Genomic DNA, 26,467 nt, shown 5'->3' on the forward strand with positions numbered 1-26,467 from the left:
ATGAGTCACCCTCCCAGGCACCCTTGGGGCTGCAGGGGTGCGGCGCGGTGGTGGGCAGCTACCACATGAGAGTGGTGCAGGAGACATGCTACCACACAGGAACCAAAACAAACACGCAACCACAGCCCCCAAGCAGGCCGCTGCAGCGCACCAGGCAGTGACGCTCGCCCTGCTTGATGGTGGATCCGGCAAAAGCGACGTCGCCAGAGAACTTCTTCACGGGCAGAGACTCGCCGGTCAGCGCGGCTTGGTCCACCTGGGCAAGAGGAAGAGCAAGCGGGAGAGGGGTTTCAGCAGGGTGTCAGGTGCACATGCATTATGGTGCGTGTTCTGCAGGAGGACAGCGTGGCAATGCAGAGCGGAGTCGCATGCCGTGATGCTTGCCAGGCATGAACAGCTTGCTCTGGCCCTCAGGCGAACATGTGGCCTTGCACACGCACCTGGAGGGGAGTCTCGTCGTTGGCATGCACGGGGGCGACCTCGCCCTCGAACAGGATCTTGATGTCGGCCGGCACGATGTCGCCCAGGCGGACGATGATGACGTCGCCGGGGACGAGCTCGGAGGCGTCCACGGTCTTCATTTCGCCGTCGCGCAACGCCTTGGCGCGCGGCGCCAGGGCTGGGATGGAGACGTGATGCGGGGTGAGGGGGGGTGGCGAGGGAGGGCTAGGGCATCAAGGCAAGGGCGGGTGGTTGCCATGTGGGAGGGCATGGGCTGGCCCCTCGTCCCTCTCTATCCCTCCCCCAAAACCACAAAAGCTCACCACTGGCGAGGGCCTTGATGGCCTTGTCGGCGTTGGCCTCCTCCACGTAGGAGATGGTGGAGTTGACCAGCAGGAGCGCGACGATCAGCGCGAAATCGGCATAGTCCAGCAGGGCGATAGCGATGATGGCCGCTGCCTCCATGGCCCAGGACAGGGGGTTCCACATGTAGGACAGGTAGACCTGCAGGGGGAAAGGGGGTGTGGGGCAGGGTAACGGAGGTGTTAGATTAATCACAACGGGATCCAGGCTCTGCGGGTACCTCCCAAGGACCCCCACCCGCTGCCGGGGTGTGCGCGTCTGGGCACTGCCTACGCACACACCAGTAGGGTTCCTCACCAGAATGGGGTTCCTGGTCTCCTCCGGGAGCTTATTGTATCCATAAGTCTTCAGGCGCTCCTGCACCTCCGCGGAGGTGATGCCGTGGGGGGTGCACTGCGGGAGGGCGAGGCGGGGGGACGCGGGGTGGGATGTGCGGGGTCCGCCGGGGGTTGGCGGAGCTGGGTGGAGAACTGGATGCGCATGGGGTGAACCTCGGTCCCATCATCGAGGGCGGCATGTGTGCCCTGCGTACCTTGAGGATCTCGAAAGCCTCCACCTGGCTGACTTTCTTGAAGTCGACCTCCTGGTCCTCAGCCCCGCCATCTGCTACCTTTACGCCTACCTCCCCTGCGCAGTACCGCGTGGTGGGGGAGTGAGAGACATGCGTGCACCTTGATTCTCCGCGGACGGATACGCGCCGTCCGCGGTAGGGTTGACGCCCTTGGGACGAGTCTGCAACCCCTGACAGCCACTGCAGGGGTAGCGGAGCGAAGCGAATACCGGACGCGGAGTTTCAACGATAAAATCTCACCGTTTTGCGCCATGGTGACCCAAACCGATGTTTCGGTTTGCAATGGAAAGGCCCCGAGAACCCCGGCCGGAGCATACTTGGGCAACCCTGACCTGGCCTTCTCTTCGACCCTGGAGCTCTATATCCCTCGGATGAAAATCGCACGTGGGTGGGCCCTGGGCCGCCGCGGTCTTCCCCAGCTCCGAATGCACTTGCCCCTTGTACGTCGAGAAGGGAAAGCACAACAAGTGTTATCCGGTATCCACCTGCGGCAAATGCGGTCTCCTCTGACAGACCGTCCATCGTTCTCGGAAATTTGGTTGGAGCCTGCGTTGTAGGTTTTCCGCCGGATGTCACGACCACGTGTCGTCAGATGAGGCAATATTACAGGCAGGAGAACCAGCAGATCATCTTTCTGACATAATATGCCGTAATTGTGTACTTGACCGCGCAATTCTGCATGGCAGACAGGCGTTGCGGAGCCATTTATTCCCTCACAATCTCCCCGGCTTTCATCTTCTGGAAACCCTCACCAACATCAAGCTGTCATGAGCTGGCAGCATAGCAAGGAGCTGGAGCAGTGTGCAGCAGAATAATTTTGTGATGCATCACAAGTAAGGGTGCCCAATTGGTTGTGGGACGACTACTCATTGCGATGCCCTCGTTGAGTTGAGAAGGACAGCCGCAATCGTACTCAGCAGTGTTGAACACACACACATGCGCTAAAAGCAAAATCCGTTCGCCTTGAGGATGCAATACCGTTTGTTTAAGTTCTTGCATTTACCTTGGTGGAGACCCGCCACCCAACGGCACATCCCCACCGAGCCCATTCCCGATTGGCTCTCTCGAAGACCATGATGAAGATGAATCTGGATCCGAGTCATGAGATCCATGCGCATGAAGATGGAATTGCACAATTCAACAGCTTCTGTTCGCCTCGTTGAATCCAATCCTTGGGTGTGTCGAAGGCCGGCGTGCCGGCCGCAGCCCCGGGTCCGACGGGGTCCCGCACCATGCGCATCGGTGGCCCTCCTCACCTCTCACACCCAGGCTCTTGGAGCTTCTCAAGATCTTCTACACCATTATCATGTAAAATAATGCCTTATTCAAGCTCCTGACGCGCGTATGGGCATCCTTCGATTGATCTTCTTGGTGTCTGGGCTGGTCGTGGGCCTGCCCCTCTGTTCCGCCCAGGTGCGGCTCATGGTGGCGCGGGAGCAGCCGCATCCTGCCAAAGTTAGAGATCGAAATGTAGACCATCACCCTTTGTGGGGGGTGATTGGTCTGCAGGCCACCCAGCTGTCTGAAGGCGGAGTCACTTCGGGTCAACGCCATTGAGGGCTGTACATGCAAAAACGCTCACTCTCAACCGGGACTCTCCCCTTGCTTGCTATATCCCCAGACCAGCCTCCCCTCCCACAACCTCACTGCCCCAAACCACTGCTGCTGTAGGACAACTTGAGGTATTACACATCGAATGGAAAGATCCAGGAGAGCAGCAACACCTGCCCCACCTCCGTGTTTGCGGCCTGTGGCCCCACCTGGGAGGTGAGGCAGAGCACCACCGGCCACTTCCGAATCGTTCCCATCAGGCCCCTGGCGGTCGTCAACAGCGTGACGCTGCAGTGCCCAGAGGGTGTGGGCATCTGGAGTGGTGAGATGGTGTCGGTGGACGCTGTGTGGACTGGGTTTGGTGGGGTCGTGAGTCTGGAGGAGCACTGTCTCAGATTGAGGGCAGATTGTACTGCTGAAGTCTTGAAATTAGGGATGGGCCACATGGTCCTGGTATGCTCACAAGCAGACGCACATTTCCTTGTACAAGGTTTGGAGTGAATATGCCGCCAGAATTGATTTGTGAGCTCTGTCTGCGCTGAGTAGTCCAACCCGGTCTGCAGACCTCACCCTGATTCCCACCTCCAAACCGACCAACAAACCACAGCCCTCACACCCAGCCTGCATGCTTCAGCCAGCCTCACCAAGGCCCCTCACACCACCCCTTCCGACCCTCACTGTCCCTGGCGCCAGATGATGGCGGGATGGAGCTGGCCACCGGCACTTTCATGCAGCAAAAGCCCAAGGCCGGGATGCCCGCGGGCTGCATGCAGGGGCAGGCGGGCCAGTCCTGTTACGACTACAGCGGCGTGGCCTTCAGCGCCGGGGGCGCGGGTGGTGTCAACACCCTGCGCATCAGCACCCAGCAGAGTGGGGGAACATGCTCTGCGCTCTACACGGTGGGCTGAAGGGAGGGCTCCTGCCCCCGGGGGGGGCAGTGGATGCCATGAGGATGAAGGTGCCCCGACGTGGCGGCAGGCGCAGGGTGCCGAGTCAACTGTCATTCATGTTGGGGCGGTCAGTCATATGCAGAGTGTTCCATTTGCACATCTTGCTCACCGGCCGCTACCACCCTTCCGTCTCGCCTCCACCGCCACGCACCCTGCCCTCCCCTGCGCAGCTGCTCTTCGCCAACACCGACATCCTGGGGGTTGCCCCCGTGACATACACCGCGCGCTGGGTCTGGGCGACCTCCTCGGCGCTCAGCTCGGGCGGGTTCCAGTCAGTGGCCATGCTCCTAGCATCCGCCATGGCCGTCGTTATAGCAGTGGCCTGACAGACGGAACAACGTAGCCCGGGCCATTATGGTAAGCTGGCACAAGGTGCAGGCCACCACTGGTCCTGTAACAACGCCCAATTCCCATGCTACAGCAAAGATATGCTGTCAACCCCTCGTTTCGCACCCTTATAGCTGCATGTCAACGCAAGAGTATCTACAGGGGTGCATCCATCAGACGGAAATACGACAACCAGGAGACGTGGGTATGCTGGGTGCGCTCTCAGTGGCAGTGTGCGAGATGGAGAGAGGGCAGCCTGTCACGGAAGCAAACCAGCTGGCAGATTCTACGCCCGGGTGGCCAGGCAGGGGTGACATTCACGGGGCAGGTCGCTCTCTGCCACGGTCTGGGGAGAAGGAGATGGGGCGCAGCCCACACAGCGGCCCAGCACCAGCCTTTTGAGTCGGCGCTCAGAGCGCGGACTTGGCTGTCAGCTTCTGGGCCACGCGCTTGCCCAGATCGGCGTCGCACTGGGTGAGGTAGCCCACCCAGACGCGCCGGATCTCAGCGTTGCACCCATCGTCCAGCAGCATCTCGGAGATGCGCGTGATGAAGCGCTCCTGCCTGGCTGGGTCAAAGGTGCGGAACCTCTCTCCAGGCTGCGGAGGAGTGCCGGGAGTGAGGGTAAGGAGGGAGCGGGGTGCACATGAGGAAAGGAATGCGCAGCTCCTCGTTGTGCTGCGTTGATGGTGTTTCTGTCGAGAACGTGACGGCGGACATCTATCACAATTGAGCACACATTCCATTGCCTGCTCGGCCCCTCCCACATCGAACCCCCCCCCCCCCCAAAAAAAAAAATGATAAGATAAAACAAAACAAAACCCATGCCACCCACCTGCTGGAAGTTGTTCTCCTTGGGGATGACGGCTCGCTCACGGCGCCCGGCCAGGGGAGCGGTGACCACCGGGTACTTCTCAGAGTTGCGGGCGGGGTCGTAGCGCGAGGGGAAGTAGTTGACGTCCTCGGTGCGCTGCATGAAGTTCATGACGCCGTCAAAGTGGTTGTTGTGGTGCGCGCACTTGGGCGCGTTGACCGGGAGCAGGAGGTAGTTGCCGCCCAGGCGGTAGCGCTGGGTGTCGGAGTAGGAGTAGATGCGGCCCTGGAGCAGCTTGTCATCGGAGTAGGCGATGCCGGGGACGATGAGGCCCGGATTGAAGGCCAGCATCTCGTTCTCCGCAAAGAAGTTGTCGGGGTTCTTGTTCAGCACCATGCGCCCCACGGGCTGCAGCGGGAAGCGGTCCTCGGGCCAGACCTTGGTCACGTCCAGCGGGTCGAACTCAAACTTGTCCTCGTCTGCAGGGTCCATGGTCTGGATGAACAGGCCCCACTCAGGGTAGTCCCCGGACGCCACTGCGTCCCACAGGTCCGCGGTGGCGTGCTGGTGGTTGGCGCCCTGCACCTCCGCGATCTCCTCGGGCGTGGCCAGGTTGGCCACGCCGCAGGAGGGCCGCCAGTGCCACTTGATCAGCGTCTCGCGCCCATCCCCGTTCAGCAGCTTGAAGGTGTGCACCCCCGACCCGATCATGTGGCGGTAGTCCTTGGGCACGCCCTCGTCGTCCATGAGGAAGGTGAACATGTGCATGGCCTCGGGGTGGTGGGAGAAGAAGTCGGCAAAGCGCCACGGCTCCTGGATGTTGGTCTTCGGGTTGGGCTTCAGCGCGTGCACCATGTCGGGGAACTTGATGGAGTCGCGGACGAAGAAGACGGGGAAGTTGTTGCCCACCATGTCGAAGTTGCCCTCGCGTGTGTAGAACTTGACCGCAAAGCCGCGGGGGTCGCGCAGGGTCTCGGGGGACCCCCGCTCGTGCACCACAGTGGAGAAGCGGGCGATGATGGGGGTCTGCACCCCGGGCGCGCGCAGGAAGTCGGCGCAGGTCAGGTGGGAAATGTCGTGGGTGACCTGTGTGGTGTTTTTTTTTGGGGGGGGGCAGTGTCTATGAGGGGATGGGTGGAATCGTGTCACTAGGCACGCAAGCAGCCATGGACTGCACACACCACCACTGCCATGTGGCAATGGGCAACCGGAGCGACCACTGATCCGCAATAGGAAATACTTTTGACAAGCCACCAAGCACAGCAGTGCGAATGCCCCTCGCAACCACACCACCAAACACGCCCACCTCGAAGAAGCCCTTGGCGACGGCACCGCGGGCGTGAACGACGCGCTCAGGGATGCGCTCGCGGTCAAACTGCGGTGGGAGGGCGACTTGTCGTCCGTGGATCCATTGCATAGGTGCTTGGGCACCAGGAACACGGCGGGGATACAGCTTCCCAGCGAGTACATGCAAGGGATTATGTCATCATCCATGCTGGCCCTACATTCCAACACCCTGAACTCACGTTTGACAGCTTCTCCACCAGGTGGTAGTCCTCCAGGAGGACCGGGCCTGAATGAATGTTGCGGGGGAAGGCGAGATGATGAGTGGGAATGCCTCAGACACCGGCCCGTGAGGGTCAGGAGCCGGCACCCGATCTGAAGACCGGAGGAATCGAAGATGCCCCGTCCCTATCCGGCGTCGTCACTCCCCAGACCCTACTCACCACGCACTCCCACAGTCATGGAGTTGTTGTTGTTCCATACCGGCATGCCGGTGTTGGTGGTCCAATGGGTGGAGTTGTACTCCGAGTTGGGGCGATACTGCAGGGAGGGGGAGGGGGGTGAGGGGGTGGGTCGTTGGCATGATGTAGGGTGCTTGCCCTATCAGGCAGACACAATCATGGCAAGCGCGGAGCAGACCATGCCGTTCGTCCTGAGGGAAGATCCTGTGCAGACGACACGAGCCACGGTCCATCCCAAGTCCGGAATGGGAAAACAGACCTTGTAGGGATCCATAGCGTCTAACTGGCTGGTTCTCAGTGCTTGAAGCGGTGTCAAGACGGAATAATATGGCAGGTGGAGGGTGCGGTTGCTCCCCCTGATAACTGGTGGAAAATGCCCTTCCCTTCCTCTCGGGGGCTGTTGCGAAATCGGCCACGTCAGCGATGTAGGTTCGCGTCGACTGCGTTGACCCGGGGCAGCTCGGTTTCCACCCATAGCACGCCCCGCATGAGTCGTGTTGCCTCAGTGGAACGAACGTTTTCAGGGCGAGCTGGCCACATGACACCGTTCGGGTAGTATCCATATGCGATTGGTATATTACATTCCTTCCAGATACGGCGACCTCTTTTCGTGTCTACCCCCTCGCCACTCGGCGATGGCGAACAAGAGGGCTGCAGACAAAGTGCGTGCAGGGATCTCACATGTGCACTCAGGGCTCGAGACAGGTATCTGAAACGTTTGAAGCTTTCTTTTGCGTTCTACAGGAAGTCAAGATGCCCAAGAAACAGCTGTATAGGGCCAGGGCACACAGTAATCCCTTGAACGACCAATTCTTTGACGTCCCACTCTCCCCCAAACATGTCAACTGGTGAGCTTGGGCAGGAGGCTGCGTGACTTCCTGACACGCTTGAGGCATTATGCGGTGTCAGCATCGACTTCCATAGTAGAATCAAGGAAACACTCTGCAGGGCTGAGATTTACCCAGAAGCATATGCGGCGGCCGCAGCGGCAGGGCAGCCCCCTCCCCTGGTTCGTTTCGCGGACGTTGGGTGTGGGTTCGGTGGCCTCACGGTGAAGCTGGCGGAGAACTTCCCGGGCAAGCTCGTGGTGGGTATGGAGCTGCGCGACAAAGTCACAGGTGGGGTGCCATCAGGAGGATGCCTGCTCGTATTGGTGCCATTCGGAGTGGGTCGACATTCCTGCTACGAGAGGTGTCTGCACTCTGTGTCGATCACTGAAATGAATTGGATGCGCTGGAGCAAAGCATGCAGCACGAGGACCCTGGATCCCTGAAGCCTCTCACCGATTGCCCATCCCAGCCTCCCACCCCCTTCCAATCACCATGCAGAGTATGTGAAGGCTCGGGTCATCGCCCTCAGGCTCCAGTCGCCCGGAAGCTACCACAATGCTGGGGTGGTCCGCACAAATGCCATGAAGTGCCTGCCCAACTACTTTGCCAAGGGGCAGCTGGAGAAGCTCTTCTTCCTCTTTGCGGTGCGATGAGATCTCTGGGGTGCATGCGGGGACCGGTCGCCTTCGTCTCGTGTCTCCCTGCCGGGCACTGTTCCGCGCTGCGAAGTGATGGGAGGTAGCAGCCTTGCCCGCTCACCCCCCTGAATTGTCGTCAATGCGCTCACGGGCTGGCATGGTCCTGAGCCTGTATGTTGAGCAGGGCACCACCCTTACTCCTCGCTGGCTTCACACCCGTGTAACACTGCCCCCGACATGTCGCCAGGACCCGCACTTCAAGGCCGCCAACCACCGCCGACGCATCATCCAGACAACCCTCCTGGCGGAGTACGCCTTCATCATGGCACCGGGTGGCATCCTCTACACCATCACGGATGTGGAGGAACTGGGCATCTGGATGGTGGGCCGGCTGGGTGATGGAGCCCTTGGGTGGGGTAGGAGTTGCATGCATGAGGGAGGCCTCCTTGGTGGAGACGGCCCCCGGAGATCCTCATGCACATCGTAGCAGCCGGAAGTGGCACGATGCATGCCCGCCACGATTGACACAACTCCAGCCAACAGTCTGCGTCCGGTCAGCATGCCCCTCCCTTCTCCTGCAGAAGGAGAAGCTGGATGCGCACCCGCTCTTCGAGGCGGTGCCCGAGGTGGAGGTGGAGCGGGACCCCGCGGCAGCCCTGCTCCTCCAAGGCACAGAGGAGGGTCAGAAGGTGGCTCGCAATGGCGGGAAGACCTGGCGAGCCGTGTACCGGCGGATACAGGACACGTGAGGTCTGAGCCTTGTCGTCCTTGCGGATGCGATGTGCACTGGGGCTCGTGATCCGAACCAGTAGACACCTGTCTTTTTCACAAGAGTATGTGCTTTCGGAGAACAAGGCCAGACATGGCATCCTCACGTGCCACCCTTCGATCCTTCGATCATTTTCCCTCGGCACATGAAGATATTCCAATGTCTTGAAGGCACTACGACCGACCATGTAACGCTGACAGCGAGCAGGTGCCACTTTACGTTTGAAGGTGGGTGTCTCGGCCAACACCATGTCCACGGTGAGGCATGTTGCTCGATGTGATTCTCATACAGGGCATTCACAATTTTCCTCTCTCATGATATTGCAGGTGTAGCCCGGATTGCGGGGAACTTACGTCCTGCGACCGCACGCTCATGAGGAGCGACATGCCGGTTGCGGCCCTGCACCATGGATGAAGCAATGTTACAGATCTTATCATGTAGTCTACCTTGAATAAAACTAAGGGTGGCTCCCGAAAGCGCCATGCCAACCGCCTGCTGACGCCCGAGCTGGCCCGACCTCATCCTCCGGGACGGCGGTCCAGCCCAAGATCACCCTGCTCCACCTGCCGCACCCCATCCTCGCCAGGATATTCCGTGCAGTGTGGGATCAGTATGTAGACGAATTGGATGAAGCTGATTATCCATCAGCTGCCACATATGAGGGCTCTGTCGATCCAAGGAGGTGAGCACCTCCAGAGGAGTGGTCGGCTGATCTATTCACTCTCTGCGCACAGCCCATTCCCCAGCCCATGAAGAGGCTCGTGGCTGAGGATCCAGACAATTGACTCCATGACGGACATCACCTGCACATTGCTTTCTCGCAGGGTGCTGCCCCTGCTCTGCATGGCTGCCCTGGCAGCCTGTGCCCTGTTGGGGTGGTGGCGAAACCTCCACCTGAGCGATGAAGCTATTGTGGGCCCCTGCCGGAAGGAGTTCAAGGTCCTGGCCCTGCAGCGCTTGGCGGTCGCGACATCGCTGAACGGCAGCAAGGTCCATTGGAGGCACCCGCCCAGGCTCCGCAGCTTGTGGCTGGTCCCGCTGATCACGGACGCACGGGCCACCAGCATGCGCACCCGCAGCCTACACCTGGTTTCGGAAGAAGACCTGCGGGTTGCGGCCCCGCCCTGCGCCTTGGAGAGCTTGAGACTGCACTTGGAGATGGTACAGCGTGAGTCGATCACGAAGATGCAGGAGCTATCGAGCCTGCCAAACCTCAGCACCCTCGAAGTGCATCTGCACGAGTGAGAGCCTGGACGCTGAATGGTCGGCACGGCTCCCTGCCCTTGCAGCCCTGGCTGTCCTCAACTGCAAGCTCGTGGCCCGGGGAAGGGCCCGACGTGGGGGTGCCCCTCCTTGCGCCGGCCAGACCCTGCCTCAGAGGAGGTGATACCTGTGGTCGGGTGGTGTCCTGCTCCCCGGTGCAAGGCCGGGCTCCAGGGTTGGGAGCTCGACCTCGCACCCAGGCAGGGCTGCCACCTCCCCAGATGCGCTCCTCCCCCAAACCCTCTGTCCACCCTCCCGTGTGCCCCGGCGCACCCCGCCCGCGCAGGAGGCCCCTTTTTGCCTGCTTCGGCTCCGAGCCCCAGCTGGCGTGCTGGAGCCGGCTGCGCAGCCTTAGCCTCCGTTGCCCCACCGTCAGCTGGGGCAAGGACCTCCCCCCCCCCCAATCCACCGTGCACTGGAGGGCCTGCCTGAGGTCTGCCCCGACCTGGTCTCCCTCTCGCTCCAGGACGCCGACGTGACGCCGCCGCCCAGCCTGGCCCGGCTCCCCTTCCAGCACACCGTCGCCATCGATGATCCCTTGCTATGCCTTTTCGGACTGGCAGACCTGCCCCACCTCCGCTCGCTGACTCTGGGCGTCCTCTGGGTGGGGACGCCCTCCCCACACCCTGGAGCAGCCTGCGCCTTGTGGGCCCTGTGGACGTGCTGGAGGGACAGCTGGAGCGCCTGGGGCCGGGCCCGCGCTGCCTGGCCCTCAACATCTCACGCAGGCCGTCGTGGGGCGAGGAGGAAGAGCTGGCCCCGCCCTGGCCCCGCCTACGCGTGCTCCAGGGTGTGCTGCCCCGCCTGCGTCCGGCTCGAGCTCCCACCCGGGCTGGGGGTGCTGAGCTCCGCGACTGCGAATGTGAGCACAGCGAGGGGGCCACGACCTTCTCCGAGGACGCCAGGGATAATGAAACCTGGCACACCGTGGCGACTGTCAAGTGACCCCCCGGGCTGCCGGCCCTCTGCATCACCTGCAGCGCGTGGGTGGCCCCGGACGACGTCCCCGAGACCCACGTCGGTCTGCGCCTCCTGGCCTGTGTCCGGGAGCGCCGCTCGTGCTGGAACGTCCTCCCCAGCTGCTGCGTCGTGCACATCGAGGCCGAGCTCTGGCACCAGCTGGCCGCCATGCCCGAGGCACAGCTGTCCTCGGACGAGGTGGAGGGCGCGCAGGAGTGGTCCAGCCTGGAATGGAGGAACGACCACCTGAAGCACTACTACCACTGCCTGGAGGAGGCCCAGCCTCTGATTGGCTGACGAGGGCTCCACCGGTCATACTCCCGCATGCGAGTGTATGACCTGCTCGCTGCGGCGCTGCCCTCCTTGGTGGTGGAGGGATGCCGGAGAGCAGCGAGGGCGGATCCACCTCCCTGGCGCGCTGCGAGGCCGACGCCGTCACAGGCCCGCCCTCATTACGGCAGCGAGTGGGTTGCAGGCTGAGGCTGCAGCGGTTGTGCATCGACGATCAGACCCTGGTGCAATGCATGCTCCACAGTGCCCTCACCACCACTGCCGAATTGGTATGAACTGGGGTTGGAGCACCGGCTGACCCAAGCCTGCCACGGCACTTTGAGCAATTACCTTCATTTGATGAGCAGCACGACTCCTCCCCTGATCCCCTGTGGGATGGAAAAGATCAGCTTCACCTGTGTTGCAACCTTACGACTGGGTTCATCTCTTGTTGAGGCATGGCCACGCTTGGCTGAAACGCACCTTTTACAAGGAGTGAGCGTCAAAGAGCTCCGATGGTCACCGGGCAAGGTGTGCTAGACTGTCCAGGACGTCGATGCTTGCTCGCTGAAGAGGTCCACATACCCCACCAGACCAATGGGAGTCGGATGATGGTGTCGTGCGCAGCACGGCAAAGCAGGGAGGGCTGCACGATGGATGCATCCCGGTCCATGGCTCCGCGATCCCCATCCGGCCTCTGTGGTCCGAGTACTCCAGACCCACGGAGCGATGGTAGCGCTGGAAGCCCAGCTGCGGCCCTGCGCCCTGCCCCGGAGGCAGTGCTTTCGCCGGTACCGGGTGCGTGGCAAGAGGGTTTCGTGCGACCTCCAGAACGACCCCAGGTGGCTCCGTCACACCAGCCACGCCTCCCCACTCCTTTCACAGACGGCATCGGCCCATAGACCTCGGCGATGCACCCCCGCAGCCGCTGCCGAGTCGCCAACCTCCGCGCCCTCCCGCTTCGTACAATGGCTCCAGGTGGGGGGCCGCGCATGGATCCCTCCTCCCCTGCCCACAGCATCCCCTCCCGGGGCAGTGCCACAGCCGGATCCCTCCTCCCACATACCATCGCAGGAGAACGGCCTGCCCGAGCAGGGCGTGCGACTGGAGACCCTGCAGCGCGACGGCGCCCCCTTGGACACGGTGGTGGCCTCGCGCCCGGCCCTCCCCGGCGACGTCGTCCTGCGCGTCCCCGACCGCCTGGTGGTCACCCTGGACCGCATCTTCCACTCCGCCTCCCTGGCCGAGCTGCTGACCACCAGCAAGCTCAGCGAGCTGGCCTGCCTCACCCTGTACCTGGCCTATGAGAAGAAGCGGGGCACCGCCTCCTTCTGGCACCCCTTCATCAAGGAGCTGGACAGGCTGAGGGGGAAGGGGCAGCAGGGCGCCCGCTCCCCCATCCTCTGGGAGCCCTGGCAGGTAGAGCAGTACCTCGCAGGCAGCCCCCTGGTCGCCCAGGTCAACGAACGCATGAAGGTGTGGCCGCGCTCCCTTGTTCCTGTGGTGCTTGAGGGGGCGGCGTCGCAAGCGAACAACGCCTCGGTATGCTCCTCTTCTTGCCCTGCACTTCCCCCTGCTCATTCCCCTCTTCTTTCCCCCAACAACCTCAAACAGGGCATCGACCGGGAGTACGCTGAGCTGGACACCGTGTGGTTCATGGCGGGCAGCCTGTTCAACCAGTACCCCTACGACATCCCCACCGAGCAGTTCACGCCCGAGGTCTTCCGGCAGGCCTTTGCGGCCGTGCAGTCTTGTGTGGTGCACCTCCAGGTCAGCACAGCGGAGGGGGTGGGGAGCACAGGGTGTCTTGCCTGCAGGCAGGCAGGGGCCTCAAGGGCTGTATTTGAGAAGGAAAGGGAGTGCATGAGGGTGCAGGGTGTTGCCTGGGGGTTCTGCCAAGGTTGGTGGAAAGGGCGCTCCGGCGCGTGCAGGCCAGGGAATGCGTGCTCATTGTCAGTGTGCACCCCTCGTCACCGACCCCTTAGTCACCCCCAGGTCTTCCTGGCTCCTCCCTCCCGCATCAATCACACACCCCTCTCATCCCCGCCCCCGCACCAGGGAGTGCCGCTGTCCCAACGATTTGCGTTGGTGCCCCTGGGGCCGCCCTTGCTCACCTACAGCAGTACCGCCAGCGCCATGCTGCGGTACGACCCCACGTCCCGCGAGGTGCAGCTCGCCGCGGATCGGGCGTACCGCCCGGGCGAGCCGGTGCTGGCGTGGTGCGGGCCGCAGCCCAACTCGCGCCTCCTGCTCAACTACGGCATCGTGGACGAGGCCAACCCCTACGACCGCCTCCCCCTGGAAGGTGGGTGTGTGTCAAGGGGGCCAAGGGCGAGGCGTGGGATGGAAGGGTGGGGGTTGCGGGTTTGAAGGGGATGCTGTTCCTGGGCGAGCGGTGTCAATCGAGGCATCCGAAAGCAACGAGGAGATCAGTGCATGGGTGTTGGTTCGCAAATGGATGGCTGTGCCTGGGCTGAACAACAGGGCGCTCTGATCCTGGCAATGGTGTCAGAGGACGAGATGCCTCGGCATGAGGAGTACAAGATCCGGGGCATGGTTCAGGGCAAAGCAGTGACCAGGCGGCTTGCTTCTGACGTTTTGGTGAATACCCCCCCCCACCCCCGCCAGCGGGGGATGATACTTGTGCTCACGTCGTGTAACACCCCCCTCTGCTCGTTGCCCCGCAGCCATCATCCCTGCCAGCGACCCGCTGTACAGCCTGAAGCGCGGTCGGCTGGCGGAGCAGGGCGGCGGCCTGGCCACGCAGCAGCTGTTCCAGCTGTCGCGGGGGGCCACACCCCTGCCCGCGCCGCTCTTTCCCTTCCTGCGCCTGGCCCTGGCACGCACGCCGCGCGACGTCTGGGCGGTGGAATTCGGGCCGGGTGCGGGGCCGCTGGACGGCGGGAGCGAGGCACGCGCGCTGGGCACGCTGCGCACGCGCCTGGCCGCTCGCCTGGCGCGGTACCCGGCGCCGGTGGCAGGGGGCGAAGGGGACGCGACCCCGGACCGCGACCCAGAGACGAACGCGCGGCGGGCGGCGGCCGCGCGCCTGGTGGGCATCGAGCAGCAGATCCTGAGGGCGGCCCTGGCACAGATCGAGGCGCTGCCGTTTGGACAGCGGGACACACAGGGGGGGGAGGACCCGGGCGCCGGTGCGCCGGCGCTCATCCTGGACTGAGGCGGCGGTGCAGCTCCTGAAAGCGAGAAGAGGCCTGCGATGAGACGACTGCCGCGCGGCAGCGACGGCGTCCCTCACCCACGCCGCACCCTGGAAGCATTGACCTACCCTGAACCCTTTGCCACGATGGACGATCGGACCGACCAGAGTTCAATGGACCTACACAAGGGGAACGCCGGGCACTGTGCTGCTCAGCACCCAGGCTCGCCTGGAAGCGTAGAGCTTGCCATGGCGGCGGCCACGGACCCTTGGGCATCCTCGACCAGCACTCCTCCCTTCCAGCATCCCAGCTGGATACCAATGGCCCGGTGCCGCGCCCGCTCGGCATCCACGGCCGCCTGGTTGCCTGCTAGGGGACGCGGGGGGCAGCCAGGGATTGGGGTTTGGCCATGGTGTGATACTGAGTGCTTCTCACCTCCTCCAGGGGGGGCTGTGGCCTTGTCATTGGATTGAGAATCATGGACTGGGCAAGTCACCGCTACTGAGAGGGTCATCTTGACACATGGGCTATGGCATGCCAGCCGTGCCGCGGCATTCAGGGTTCGAGCCCCCTAGAAAACTCGCACCTTTCCACCCCGCATGGCGGGCCAGCGATTGCGTGCCCAAGAGGCGGGCCGCCTTGGTCCGGATGGCTGCATCATCAAAGGCTTCCAGCGCCGGATGCTCCGTGGCCATGTCCCGCCACCTACCGACCCCATACTTTTCCAAACCCTGCTCGAGGGCGGGTGCCGGGCATGGGATCATGCTGTGCGCCTCTGGTGTGTACCATGAGGAGTGAGGCGTACACATGATGCCATTGTCCCTCGCCTCAACAGCCAGTCCATCTGACAAATGGAGTGGCCTGCGTATGTGCCCTCCATCTCACTACTTGCCATGTAAAGGGCCGCTTGCTGGGCAGCGCCCCAGCGTGACCCCTCCTCGCCGCACAGTGCAAGGCCGCTAGGCCGGAAGAAGTCCTGCACGATGTCGCCAGTCTCGCTGCACATGCCAACGGGACTGAAGCGAAGACGCATCTGGCGCGCCCATTCGTCGGATCCACACTCGGAGGGGTGGGGCAGGGGCAGCTGTGCGGTCTCCATGACCGGCGGGATGGACCTGGGGAGTGCGAAATCAATGGGTCCAGCGACCGACGCCAGCTCGTGCACTACACACACATTATAGATTATGTTCAGTTTATTGCGTTTGTCGCTGCAATGGTTGGGAATGGTTGATAGGGCTTACACGAGTTATGCCAGCTCATCCCCGCCAGGTGCGGTCGGCGTGAAATGGCTTGATTGTGTGTTTGAACCCGTGTTCCGATAGGACAGCACTCCTAGCACGATGCCCCTCGTGGGGTCGAGATGCAGCAACAGTCGACAATACTGTGCACAAACAGATGGCGATCGCGCCAAAATCTTGCGTCAGAAGATATTATGCATCAGTCTTGGCGGCCCACAAGGCCCCAGGACTTCCAGCATGAGACCTCCGCACCAAATGTATTGGGACCCGGCTCTGGGACCCCTCACCTCTTCCGATAGTGTACGCCTCGGTTATCATTTCCATAGACGGCGGCACCATATGACTGGATTAAGATGTCGATGGTGAGAGGGAGGGGGGAGCGATCGCTCACCGTATTGGCATAGAGAGCCCCGAGCTCCACGCAAAACCAAAATGCTGCCGTCCTTCTTGGGGGTTGAACAGGATACCCGCGCCCAAACATGAGGTATTGGGGCAGATCATGCTCACGCGCAGGTAATTGTCAAGAAACTTCTCAGGCTCGGGCAGGAGCCGGGGAGGGGTGCGGTGGAGGTGCTCAGCTGGGTCAAGAGCACAGGGTATCAAAGGGTTGCGGTGGTCCTCGGCCCACTCTGGGACTGAGGTTGTGGGGAAGGGAGGAAACGGACGGAGGCGTATGTTGACAGAAGGAGGGCCGTGTACGACAGTGGCTGAGAGTGGTCGGATGTGGAGAGAGGTGGTGACGGCGGTTTATTTTCCAAGTCGTGAAGGGCAGCCATGCTGAAAACTCCCTCAGAAAAGATTGCCAAGGCAGCCGGTCAGCCAGCACGGCTTCCATCCAGAAGACACTGAGCGAAGCCAGGGCATCACCACTGTATATGCCAGGGATCTGCAGGACAATCGTGTACTTCTTGGAAGCAATAACTGTTTGATTGGATAGGAAGCCGGCCGGGCGGGGACTGTCCACCTTTGGGGGGCTGCCAAGTCCAGAGCACCGAATACAATACCATAGCAGGGCAGTGTTCCACGGTCTTTAGGGATGATGATCTTTGGAGGAGGGTGGGAATCCCAAGTGAGGGCCCTCCTGGAGGGAGGTTGGGAGCCAGTCGAGGAGGGTTCTCGGCCATAATCTCTCCATCGGGAAAGTTAGGCTGTGGAAGGAGATGCTGGGGGCGTTATGAAGGACCCTGGCACAGGTTCCGTGCATACTTTTAAGTTGCGCCAGCGTAAGGGTGAAAGGCAACTCTACTAGTCATGAGGCCTAGCGACGTACTGGGATACCAAATGGTACATCACGTCGATGCGATTGTGGTGGAGGCGTACGTCTTGCCGAGGATGGGGAGTGTGAGACAAAACAGCCGTGGGCACCAGGAACTCAGCCAGGGGACGTGATTCCCGTAGTTGAGGAGCCACGAGCTAGATTTTGTATGTCCGAGCGTTTAAAAAGTAAATTACGACCCTGCGGTGAGCACTAAATCCAGGGCCTCTCGTACAAGGGGGAGGGCGAATTTTGGTCGTCCCTCCCCTTCCTGCTGGACAACGCGCGCGCGCGCATGAGCTTGTCTCTACGACGCATGCTGCCGACAGACAACTTCCTGGCGAAGTCCTGAGCTTCGCCAAGAGCGCGTACATACCCCATGCGTGATTAAATAATGCAAGCGCGTCCCCTGTTCTGACGCAACAGCATGTGCGACTCCCAGGCGGAGGCGGTGTGCGCTGGGGCCCCAGCCCCGCCTCTGGCCAAACCCCGTGTGATCCCCGCGCGGGACCCACCCACGCTCCAACTCGCCAGATGGTACGCCGCCACCATTCCCACCAGCCATGGTGGCATCCTCACCAGGGCGCTGGCCGGCCCGTGTCCCCTGACAGCCCTACACCATGTGAAACGCATCCGGCGGCATCCCCAGGATGCAGCTGCCCTGCAGATCCTGGTGTGCCCCGTCCCCGACGGCGAGGGCTTGCCGGAGGGGGTGAGTGCCATTGTACAGGAGCACTCCCTGTCTCTGAGTGAGGTGGGGGTGCCCGAGCTGGCGCCGGCGACGCGCGCCGACTGGGCGGGGTGGGGCGCACACTGGCCGCTGACCTGGCGCGCGCCGGACCCGCAGCTGCAGCCTGAGCACGTCGCCCTGGACCCCGCGGAGGAGACCGCCATGAGGCAGCACCTGGCGGCGGTGGTGGTGCGGGCCGACGCTTGCGGCGCCAATGTCTGCGCCGTGGTCGACCCCTTCACAGGCGCGTTTGTGGGTCGGTGCATTCCAGGGGGCGATCCTGCATTTCTCCTCGTCATCGCCTGGCTCTGAGGCACAGTTCGTGGAGCGAGTACACAAAGTCTGCAACCTCGCGAAATGTCTGGACTGCTGATCCAGTCGATGCCTCATACCCAATCACCCTCCAAGCAGACAAGGTGCTGGCCTGCTGCACTGCTGCGCCCGACGTGCACCCGCTGCAGCACGCTGTCATGCTGGCGGTGGAGGCCGTGGCAGCGGGGCAGAGGGCCCGCCTGCAGCAGGAGGAGGGCGGCTCAGCACAGGATGGGTGCCCCAAGCGCCCGCGTCTAGCTGAGGACATCATGCTGCACGGCGCTCCTTGTCCCTACCTCTGCACCGGCTACGATGTTTACCTGGCGGTGGAGCCGTGCATCATGTGTGCCATGGCCCTGGTGCACAGTAGGGCGCGCCGCGTCATCTTCTGCGACGCGGACGCGGCGGGCGGCGCTCTCGGGGGTACAGGCGGGCTGCGGCTGCAGGCGGAGCGCAGCCTGAACCACCACTACCATGTCTACCACCTTGCTCGTGCCTGTGGGCATGCCTAGGCCAGGTGCCATTGGTACGTTATGTACGCCTTGCTGACTGACTGCAAGAGCTCTCAATGAACTTCACTATTGAATGCTCTTCAATGTTCGATTCATTTGGGAAAGATCGTCCCGTGTTTTGCATGGATTGCTAAGTTGAACGATCCATCTTCTACAGGATTTATCTTATGACGGTTGCTACACATGCTGGCAGAGCACGCAGTCAACGCATGAGGAGTGCTGCCTCTACACACCCAAATCACCCTTGCTTGCAAGCAATCGTCAGCTCAAAGCCGATTGCAGCCCGATTTGTGGATTGCTACTGCAGCATTATCTCAAGTACGGTGGGATGTCGGAAGTGCGCGACGTCAGCGCACTGTCGGGATTTTAGCAATAATGCCCGCGAGCCTTTAATTACATTCTGGCTGCATCTTGTCGTCACCACTGAGGACCCAGACATGGTCTGAGCATTCCTTTTCATGAATTACCGCCCCAAAATGGCTGCCTCTAACGTGCCAAAGGGTTTCCAGGTCGACGTCCAGAGCGGTGGGTATGCCGTCGTCACCGTGCGCTCTGAGCCCGTCAACACGCTTTCCCTCGACCTCTGGAGGGGCCTGACCAGCATCCTAGATGCGTGCGAAGAAGATCCGGCCGTGCGGGGCATAATCTTCCGGTCGGGCTTGAAGAAGGACATTTTCTCGGCAGGCAACGACATCCGGGAGCTCTACGCCCCTCTGACCTCTGCCCAGCGATACAGGTGAGCATATCGTCGGTATGCGTGGTGGCTGGACTCACATGCTCTTTTACTCCCTCCAAACCTTGCGCAACCAACGCGGTGTCTGAGCAACACCGGCTCACTGTGAGTGCAACACTGACCACCTTGATCATCACTGCAGGGAGTTTTGGGTGACGTCCAACAAGTTCCTGGCCCGCCTGTACAGCACACGACTGGCCACCGTGGCGGCAATCCGTGGCGCGTGCCCGGCTGGAGGTTGCGCCATTTCCCTGGCGTGCGATTACCGAGTCATGACCGAGCATGGGCACATCGGTGGGTTGGATTCTGAGGGAAGGGGCCGACACTCTGTGGGTCAAGTGCTGTGCAGCATTCTTTGTGGCAGCGACCTTCAGTTTGCGCGCATGTCTCCCAACCCACAGGCCTGAACGAGGTGGCACTCGGCATCTCCGTGCCCAAGTTCTGGGCGGGGTTGATGGGACGTGTCATCGGGGCAAGGACCGCCGAGAGGCTTTGCCTGGTGCGTGCGAGGGTGCATCGCCGGGAGTTTGATATGGGATCAGAAGCCAGGACCGGGTTTGGTCGCATTGCTTAGGTTTCAGAGATGCTTGATGCATAGTTGGCATGCGTGATGGACACTTCGATGGGAGCAGCTGCCCGTCCCGGTATCGAAGCTTCCAACCACCCAGCCCCAACGCTCTCACCCTCCATGCAGAATGCGGAGCTTCCAGACCCTCGCCGAGCCCTGTCGCTCGGCCTTGTCGACGAGGTGGTACCTACCGCTCAGCTGGATGCAGCGGCCCAGAAAGCCCTGGCCTCCATGCTGAGTGCCCCAGACGTCGGTCGTGCGGTGAGGTCTTCTGACGCCGTTGGTCCCCGTGCTGGGCCAGCATCTGCATGCGCCCGCATTGCGCAGGGTCAAGGGAAGGGGTATCGTGAGCCCGCCAGCCCCTGAGCTCACCACTCGATGTGCTTTGCCAGTCAAGGGAGGCTGGTCGTCATGCTCCGGAAAGGCTGTGCTCGAGACGTGTTCTCCTCAGCCATCTTTGGGTAACTCATCCTCCTGCAGGCAACCAAGAGGATGCTGCGAGAGGAGTACAGCGCGCAGTGGTCCGCCTACTGCCAGACGGAGTGGGAGTATGGCTGGGAGTCGCTCGACTCTCCCGCCGTCACAGAAGCGCTGGGCAAGGTCATGGCACGGCTCAGCTCCAAGAAGACCTCCAAGCTCTGAGATGTTTATAGATGGCATCCTACTGCAGTTCCCACTTTGCCCATTCAGTGCAAACAAAAGTGCTCATGCCGAGGCGGCAGAATGCGATTTAGTGGTGGAGAATCCCATTGAGGCATTCCATTGGCCCAAAATTTTGAACGTTACCTTTATTGCTTCAATCAAAGCGGTGAGTGCGTACTTCAAGGAACATGTCAAGGTGTGGGTGAGATGCTTGTAGTACCTCCGGCGCGCGTGAACAGGTTCAAATGAAGGCGCGGCAGATGCCGATGCCCGCCGGTACCGGGAGATCGGAAGCTGCGATACCGTTATCGATCAGCGGTTGGATGCAGGGACTCTGTAATGGCGATGAAAACGATCCCATACAGCATATAAATATCAATTTGCACAGATCCAAGGGAGCAGAGATGCAGGTGAGGTGGCAAGCTGTGTTCAGTGTACTGGCATCTGGGTCGGTGAGCCCACTGGACGAGGCCCACCAACCCCAATACGCCGACTGTGCAGGCAACCTCCCTCCTGAGGGAGATAGGAACTCTAAAGGAACAGCTGGATCGGGAGCGGCGCCGCAGAGAGCGAGCTTCCGAGAACGCAGCTGCCTGCCAGGATGCCTTAACTGCAGCCCAGCAGGAGGCCTCACGTCTCCGCTATGTCGCCAGGTACCCGGCGCTCCTCTGAGGTCTGGATCGAGGCATGGATGCATGTCCCATGCACTCAGTATATGGTCCCGTATATGCTAGATGAGAACCCAGCCTCCTCGATGCTGCCTTGGCTGCTCCCGTTGCAACCTCCACCCTCAACTTACCCTTCCCAGCGGCCTCGAAGACGAGGTCCGTTCCGAGCGGCGTTGGCGCAAGGAGCAGGCACAGACCACCCGTGCCTCCATGCATGCCCTGGCCTCGCGCCTCCCGCTGGTGGAGAAGGCCATCCAGGCCAGGGCCAGGGCAACCCAGGGCGCCTGCCGGGCCACGATGCGCCAGCTGGCAGCCCTGCGCCAGGTCATCCTGGAGGCAGTGCCCCCGGGGTCGAGCCCAGGCATGCCCCGCACCCGAGCCCTGTCCCTGCTGGATGCGGTGCGAATGTGAAGTGCGGGGTGGCGGGGCAGGAGTGGCGAGGTGGGTTTGGCCAGCTGCCCTGTCCATTATGTCGTGAGGCGGCGGCACTGCTGCCCTGCCCCGATCCGAGCCGCTTTGGCGCTCCTGATCCGGGTCCCTAGCCCCATTGCCGGCCCTACTCACATGGTACGCCATCAAGAAACACCCCCCAACTCCCCTCCCAAAATCATCAAACAGGCCTGTGAAGAGCTGCAGGCCCTGGACAAGGGACCCGCCGGCGGGGCGCGGAGCCCGCTGGACTCCCCGCAGCGGGCGTCGTTCTTCCTGCAGAGTACCCCGCCTGCAGCCGCGGACCCAGACCTGGACCCGCGCGATCTCTTTCAGCAGGAGGGCGCCGCGGCGGCGGCGGCAGCGGGAACCCCCGCCAGCGTGCACAGCGCAATGGCGAGGATGGAGGCGGTGGTGCCGCGGTACCGCGCCGCCGTGGTGGCCGCGCAAACCCAGACGGGGCTGATGCGGGAGGCGCTGGCGGTGGCCGAGCGCGAGCGGGATGCCGCGGCGGAAGAGGTGAGTTGGGTGTATGATGGGGGCCGGGGGGTTTTAAACTCATGCTGAGGAGGAATGGCTTTCAGGGGGCTGTTGCAGTGGCGATGGAAGTCATTGCACCCGCTGCAGGGGGGACTTGTCCCATGCTGCGCTCCAACGCGTGCACCGTGGCCGCCACCCCACCTCACCCCTTCACCCCAGCCCCCTTCCCTCCGTGCTCCCCCTTCCCAGTGCAAGACCTGGCGGGCAGCTGCGGAGCGGTACGAGGCCAAGGCCGCGGAGCTGGGCGGCAGCCTGCACGAGGAGCGGGAGCGCGCCTCCCGTGCCGCTGCGGAGGCCGCGGCGCGGCTGCAGGACAGCCAGCACGAGGCGGCGCGAGCCGCGGACCGCGCCAAGGAGCTGGCGGACCGCGCCGCCGCGCTGGAGGCCGATCTGACCTCCGCTCGCGCCGACCTGGCGGAGGCGCGCGCGCTGACCCAGCGCCAGCGCGAGACCGCCGCGCGCCTGGAGGCGCTGATCGACGAGCAGGCGGCCGACGTGAGCACCGCGCTGCAGCTGGTGGCGCGGCGCAGCGCGGAGCCCGGCGCCCTGCCCGTGAAGCGACTGGGCGTGGATGCCTGCGCCAAGGATGCCTGGCACATCCCCTCTGTGGCCTCGGCCGGGGCACCGGCGCCGCGCCCCGACGTCCCCCTGGAGGAACTTCTGGCCGGGCTGGGCGGTGCGCTGGAGGAGGCGCTGTCATTGCGCTGACGAGGCAGCCTGTGTAAATCTAGCTCGTGACCTGGACTGTGCATTGCCCCCGCCCCGCTGTAATCACGCCGTGACTGTTATAGCGTGCGAAAGTACTTGACGAGTAGGCACGTCACGACAGGTGGGGAGCTCTGGGAGGTTCAACACATGCAGGGGTGCACCGGAGCTCGAGATTCTCATCTCCACACAGCAGGGTGCGAGTATGCACGGCCACAGGACATGGTGCTGCCCAGGTAATCCACTCCTTCAGCTCTGCTTGCACCCTGAGGACGCCTGCTCGCCGTCGGCCTCCTCGACAGACCCTTCCTCGCGGTCGGAGCCGGGGCTGGTCTGCGGCGGGTCGGCGCCGGTCGTCTCAGCGACGCCGCTTGGGGGAGGAACAGCGTCGGGGGCCGCGGGCGTCGTCGCGTCACCGCCGCTCGCCAATGGCTTTCCAGGGGTGGGCGGGCTCACGACCTCTGGCGTCCCCGTGGCGCCCTCCTGCGCCAGCTGGGGACTGCCTGCCGCCGCCGCTGCTGGGCCTGGACTCGACTCTCGTGCGCCGGCCCTTGGGCTGCGAGCATGGGTCGGCGTGCCCTCGCCGGCAGGCGTTCCTTCGCCCGCGGCAACGACAGCCGGGGCGTCCCCGCCGTCGCCGCCGCCGCCGCCGCTCCCAGCTGCCACCGCCGCCCCGCCCAGAGGGCTGCGTGGGCTGCCCTGGTGCCCGGGCACCACACCCGCTGCCACCAGGAGGCCAGGGTTGAGGCCGGAGGACACGGCGTGCGCCTTGCCCCAGGTCAGGTCCCAGAGGCTGGCGCCCTTGGCGTCGCGCCACCCGGGCACCAGCACGCCGTTGGTGGCCAGGACCAGGAGCATGTTCTTCACGTTCTCCGGCACCGAGTCGCGCACGCCCTCGTCCGGCACGCTCATGCACTCCTAGAATCGGAGGGGTTGGATCGGGTTTTGGGGATGGGTTGAGTTGGGTCTGAGCTGGGGTTTGGGGATAAAGCAGGGACAGCCCCGCACCGATCATCGGTTCGACCACCCAACCCACCCAGCCAGTGCCGCCCGCCATCCCGCAAACTCACCGCCAGGACGGAGAGGCTGTCGGACCAGAGCGCGTAGAAGCCGGGACCGGCAGCCAGGATCTCCACCACGGCCAGCAGTACCTTGACCAGCATGGCGGCGGCCAGGCGCAGCGAGCGTGCGGCGCCCGGGCGGCCGCGCTTGGGCCCCTCGGCCGCCTCGCGCCGCGCGGAGGCGACGAGGGGCAGCACCAGCGTGCCCAGCGCGCCGGCCCAGGCGCCGGCGTCGTGCACCGAGGGCGGGCTGGCCAGCAGCACGCGCTGCAGGGCCAGCAGGCAGGCGTCGCGCAGCGCGGGCGAGCCGGGGTCGCGCGCCGCGCCGCCCGCCAGCGCCGCCACGCCAGGCTGCCAGAGCTCCAGGACGCGCGCCGCGGCGGGGGCTTCGGCTGGGGTGGCGGCGGTGGCGGCGGCGGCGGCAGTCGCGGCGGCGGCGGCAACAGCGTCGCCCGGGGTGGTGGTGGCGAGGTTGTCGCCCGGCGCGGCCCCAGGGCCTGCGCCTCCGCCTGCGCCCTCGCCCCCTGCATGCCCCCTGGCGGGCCCTGCGGGCCCCACCAGCCACACCAGCAGCGCCTCCACCATCTCCAGGAAGCGGAGGGCGAGGTCGGGGGAGGGCGCGCGGTAGCGTTCCACAAAGTGCAGACAGGTTTCGAGCAGGGGGGGGAAGGAGCGCGTGGACAGCGCGCGTGGGTCGTGCACGGCCACGCTCAGCGCCTCGAAGGCCGCGGGCGCCGCCTCGGGGCGCAGGCTGGTCAGCCGCACCAGCGCGCACACCGTCTTCCAGTCCGCCTCGCTTCGGATGTAGCGTGCAGAGGAGCGCAGCAGCGCGGCCAGCTGCGAGGGGAGTGGCTTGGAGGTTTGGAGAGGGCGGGGAGAGGGGGGAGAAGACGAGAGGATATCACGAGCTCTTGCCCCTCACAAGCCTCGAGTGTGGAAGTTGGGCGGCAGCACCGCCCGCCGGTACAAGGGCGCAGTGCGGCCGTCAGCGTCTCAGAATACGGCATGGGTTCCCCTCCTGCATGGCGTCCACTGCACACCCTCCTCCGCTCTTTGCCTGGGGGTTCCCTCCACGGGACACCTTGCACTACACCACCCATTTCCCTTCCCACCCATTTGCCCCCCTCTCCATCACCGCTGCCACACCCACCCACCCCCTCCTGAACCCATTCACCCACCTCTGCGGCCGTGCGGTCTGCCAGGTCCCAGGCCACCCCCGCGGGCAGCCCCACCACGAGCGTCAGCGACTTGAGCAGCATCTCCGCGGTTTCTTCCTTGTACGGCAGCAGCCGCTCGCACACCTAGACAAGGGGGTGGGACGCAGGGTCAGCCGCCACGTGGAGCGTGACAGTGCCGAGACATGACAACCTGCTGGACCGCCCCAGAGTCCCAGATGGGGGTGCCCCGAGGTCAGCTCTACCAGGCTGCTGCATCCAGGAGTACAGCCTTGACCCCACCACCACCCTTCTTTCCCCCTATCCACCGTCCCCACCCCCGGACCCCCGACAACCCACCCACCCTGAGCAGGCCCAGCACCGCCCGCTCCACCAGCGCGTTGCTTTCTTGCGATGCTGACGTGGCAGCGGCCAGCACTTCGTGCACCAACGGCCAGATGAGGGTGACGCGGTCCCGGTTGCGGAGCGCCACCGTGATGAGCAGCTCCAGGCACAGCTGCGGGAGGCGGGGAGTTGGGTGGTGGAGGGGGGGAGGGAGTGGAGAGGGGGCGTAGTTTGCTCGAAGAGGTGGTTGCCTCTGGTATTATGCAAACGTCATCAAACGATGTTGATACCCCAGGACGTCGTCTTGCCTCGCACTACAGCGCCCCCTCACCATCCCTCCCCAAACCAAACACCTCTCCCCAACCTCGGCGCTATCGGTGGGCTCGCCCGAGGCGACGAGGGCGGCGAGGTCGCCGCCGCCCCAGGCCAGCGCCTGCAGCAGCTCCAGCAGGCTGTCTGCCAACAGGAACTTGGTATCGGCCACGACGTCGGGCAGCCCGGCCGCGGCCACGGCGTCGGCCGCGGCGCGCACGCCGGCAGCCTCGCGCTCGCCCGCCGCGCCGGCGGCCGTGCCGCCGTCGATGGCGATGAGGCTCCCCAGTGCGCGGGACAGCAGGCTGCCGCCAGCCGCCGCCCCCCCGGATCCCGCGCCGCCCGACGCGCGGCGCGGCAGGCGCGCCGCCGCGCCGCCCTCGTCGTCGCCGTCGGCGGCCAGCACGCCGGCCGGCAGCAGGCCCGCGCGATGCAGGCGCAGGAGGAGCGCGACCACGGCGCGCCACCCTGGGCCGCGCACGAGGTCGCCGTGCGTGGCCAGGACCTCGGACAGCGCGGACAGCGACGCGGGACCGCGCTCGCCGGTGCCCCAGGCCGCGACTGCGCGGCGCGAGGGGTGCAGCGCTGCGGCCGCCGCGCCGCCCAGCGCGGC

At 63.7% G+C, this 26,467-nt stretch overlaps 11 protein-coding genes across 11 annotated transcripts in view; 7 read left to right on the top strand and 4 right to left on the bottom strand.

Moving 5' to 3' along the window:
• Positions 1–88: 88 nt before the first annotated feature.
• F751_6918 (Plasma membrane ATPase) lies at positions 89–1,628 on the bottom strand (the record flags this gene model as incomplete). Its single annotated transcript, XM_011398526.1, has 6 exons — positions 89–256; positions 441–619; positions 765–945; positions 1,102–1,197; positions 1,337–1,431; positions 1,616–1,628. The coding sequence occupies 6 exons, from the start codon at positions 1,626–1,628 to the stop codon at positions 89–91; spliced, it is 732 nt and encodes a 243-aa protein (XP_011396828.1).
• A 1,091-nt stretch (positions 1,629–2,719) lies between these two features.
• F751_6919 (hypothetical protein) lies at positions 2,720–4,202 on the top strand (the record flags this gene model as incomplete). The annotated part of the gene is made up of 4 exons (XM_011398527.1): positions 2,720–2,788; positions 3,047–3,248; positions 3,620–3,825; positions 4,047–4,202. 4 exons carry the CDS (start codon positions 2,720–2,722, stop codon positions 4,200–4,202), a joined length of 633 nt encoding a protein of 210 aa, XP_011396829.1.
• Positions 4,203–4,613: 411 nt separating this feature from the next.
• F751_6920 (Catalase isozyme 2) lies at positions 4,614–7,036 on the bottom strand (the record flags this gene model as incomplete). Its single annotated transcript, XM_011398528.1, has 6 exons — positions 4,614–4,802; positions 5,039–6,103; positions 6,324–6,392; positions 6,544–6,590; positions 6,745–6,841; positions 7,022–7,036. The coding sequence occupies 6 exons, from the start codon at positions 7,034–7,036 to the stop codon at positions 4,614–4,616; spliced, it is 1,482 nt and encodes a 493-aa protein (XP_011396830.1).
• Positions 7,037–7,515: 479 nt separating this feature from the next.
• F751_6921 (tRNA (guanine-N(7)-)-methyltransferase) lies at positions 7,516–8,979 on the top strand (the record flags this gene model as incomplete). Its single annotated transcript, XM_011398529.1, has 5 exons — positions 7,516–7,610; positions 7,711–7,880; positions 8,091–8,236; positions 8,478–8,612; positions 8,812–8,979. 5 exons carry the CDS (start codon positions 7,516–7,518, stop codon positions 8,977–8,979), a joined length of 714 nt encoding a protein of 237 aa, XP_011396831.1.
• Positions 8,980–9,842: 863 nt separating this feature from the next.
• On the top strand, positions 9,843–11,519 carry F751_6922 (hypothetical protein; the record flags this gene model as incomplete). The annotated part of the gene is made up of 3 exons (XM_011398530.1): positions 9,843–10,109; positions 10,684–10,907; positions 11,243–11,519. 3 exons carry the CDS (start codon positions 9,843–9,845, stop codon positions 11,517–11,519), a joined length of 768 nt encoding a protein of 255 aa, XP_011396832.1.
• Positions 11,520–12,221: 702 nt separating this feature from the next.
• On the top strand, positions 12,222–14,670 carry F751_6923 (Histone-lysine N-methyltransferase setd3; the record flags this gene model as incomplete). The annotated part of the gene is made up of 7 exons (XM_011398531.1): positions 12,222–12,290; positions 12,378–12,470; positions 12,567–12,968; positions 13,107–13,262; positions 13,551–13,797; positions 14,180–14,466; positions 14,563–14,670. 7 exons carry the CDS (start codon positions 12,222–12,224, stop codon positions 14,668–14,670), a joined length of 1,362 nt encoding a protein of 453 aa, XP_011396833.1.
• Positions 14,671–14,861: 191 nt separating this feature from the next.
• Positions 14,862–15,345, bottom strand: F751_6924 (hypothetical protein; the record flags this gene model as incomplete). Its single annotated transcript, XM_011398532.1, has 2 exons — positions 14,862–15,016; positions 15,237–15,345. The coding sequence occupies 2 exons, from the start codon at positions 15,343–15,345 to the stop codon at positions 14,862–14,864; spliced, it is 264 nt and encodes an 87-aa protein (XP_011396834.1).
• A 2,225-nt stretch (positions 15,346–17,570) lies between these two features.
• On the top strand, positions 17,571–18,697 carry F751_6925 (putative inactive tRNA-specific adenosine deaminase-like protein 3; the record flags this gene model as incomplete). Its single annotated transcript, XM_011398533.1, has 2 exons — positions 17,571–18,129; positions 18,285–18,697. The coding sequence occupies 2 exons, from the start codon at positions 17,571–17,573 to the stop codon at positions 18,695–18,697; spliced, it is 972 nt and encodes a 323-aa protein (XP_011396835.1).
• Positions 18,698–19,173: 476 nt separating this feature from the next.
• Positions 19,174–20,640, top strand: F751_6926 (Enoyl-CoA delta isomerase 1, mitochondrial; the record flags this gene model as incomplete). The annotated part of the gene is made up of 5 exons (XM_011398534.1): positions 19,174–19,433; positions 19,573–19,724; positions 19,832–19,929; positions 20,125–20,259; positions 20,479–20,640. 5 exons carry the CDS (start codon positions 19,174–19,176, stop codon positions 20,638–20,640), a joined length of 807 nt encoding a protein of 268 aa, XP_011396836.1.
• Positions 20,641–22,130: 1,490 nt separating this feature from the next.
• Positions 22,131–22,985, top strand: F751_6927 (hypothetical protein; the record flags this gene model as incomplete). Its single annotated transcript, XM_011398535.1, has 2 exons — positions 22,131–22,256; positions 22,467–22,985. The coding sequence occupies 2 exons, from the start codon at positions 22,131–22,133 to the stop codon at positions 22,983–22,985; spliced, it is 645 nt and encodes a 214-aa protein (XP_011396837.1).
• Positions 22,986–23,231: 246 nt separating this feature from the next.
• F751_6928 (ARF guanine-nucleotide exchange factor GNOM) overlaps positions 23,232–26,467 on the bottom strand; it is a gene marked incomplete at both ends in the record, with an annotated part of 7,310 nt that continues 4,074 nt past the window's right edge. Inside the window, 8 exons of the mRNA XM_011398536.1 lie at positions 23,232–23,506; positions 23,702–23,900; positions 24,053–24,133; positions 24,242–24,310; positions 24,602–24,880; positions 25,276–25,344; positions 25,562–25,714; positions 25,907–26,011. Coding sequence (XP_011396838.1) covers positions 23,232–23,506; positions 23,702–23,900; positions 24,053–24,133; positions 24,242–24,310; positions 24,602–24,880; positions 25,276–25,344; positions 25,562–25,714; positions 25,907–26,011 — 1,230 coding nt within the window. The remainder of the gene's footprint in view (positions 23,507–23,701; positions 23,901–24,052; positions 24,134–24,241; positions 24,311–24,601; positions 24,881–25,275; positions 25,345–25,561; positions 25,715–25,906; positions 26,012–26,467) is intronic.

This window comes from Auxenochlorella protothecoides (assembly GCF_000733215.1).
Source record: "Auxenochlorella protothecoides strain 0710 unplaced genomic scaffold scaffold97, whole genome shotgun sequence".
In the NCBI taxonomy this organism is placed as follows: domain Eukaryota; kingdom Viridiplantae; phylum Chlorophyta; class Trebouxiophyceae; order Chlorellales; family Chlorellaceae; genus Auxenochlorella; species Auxenochlorella protothecoides.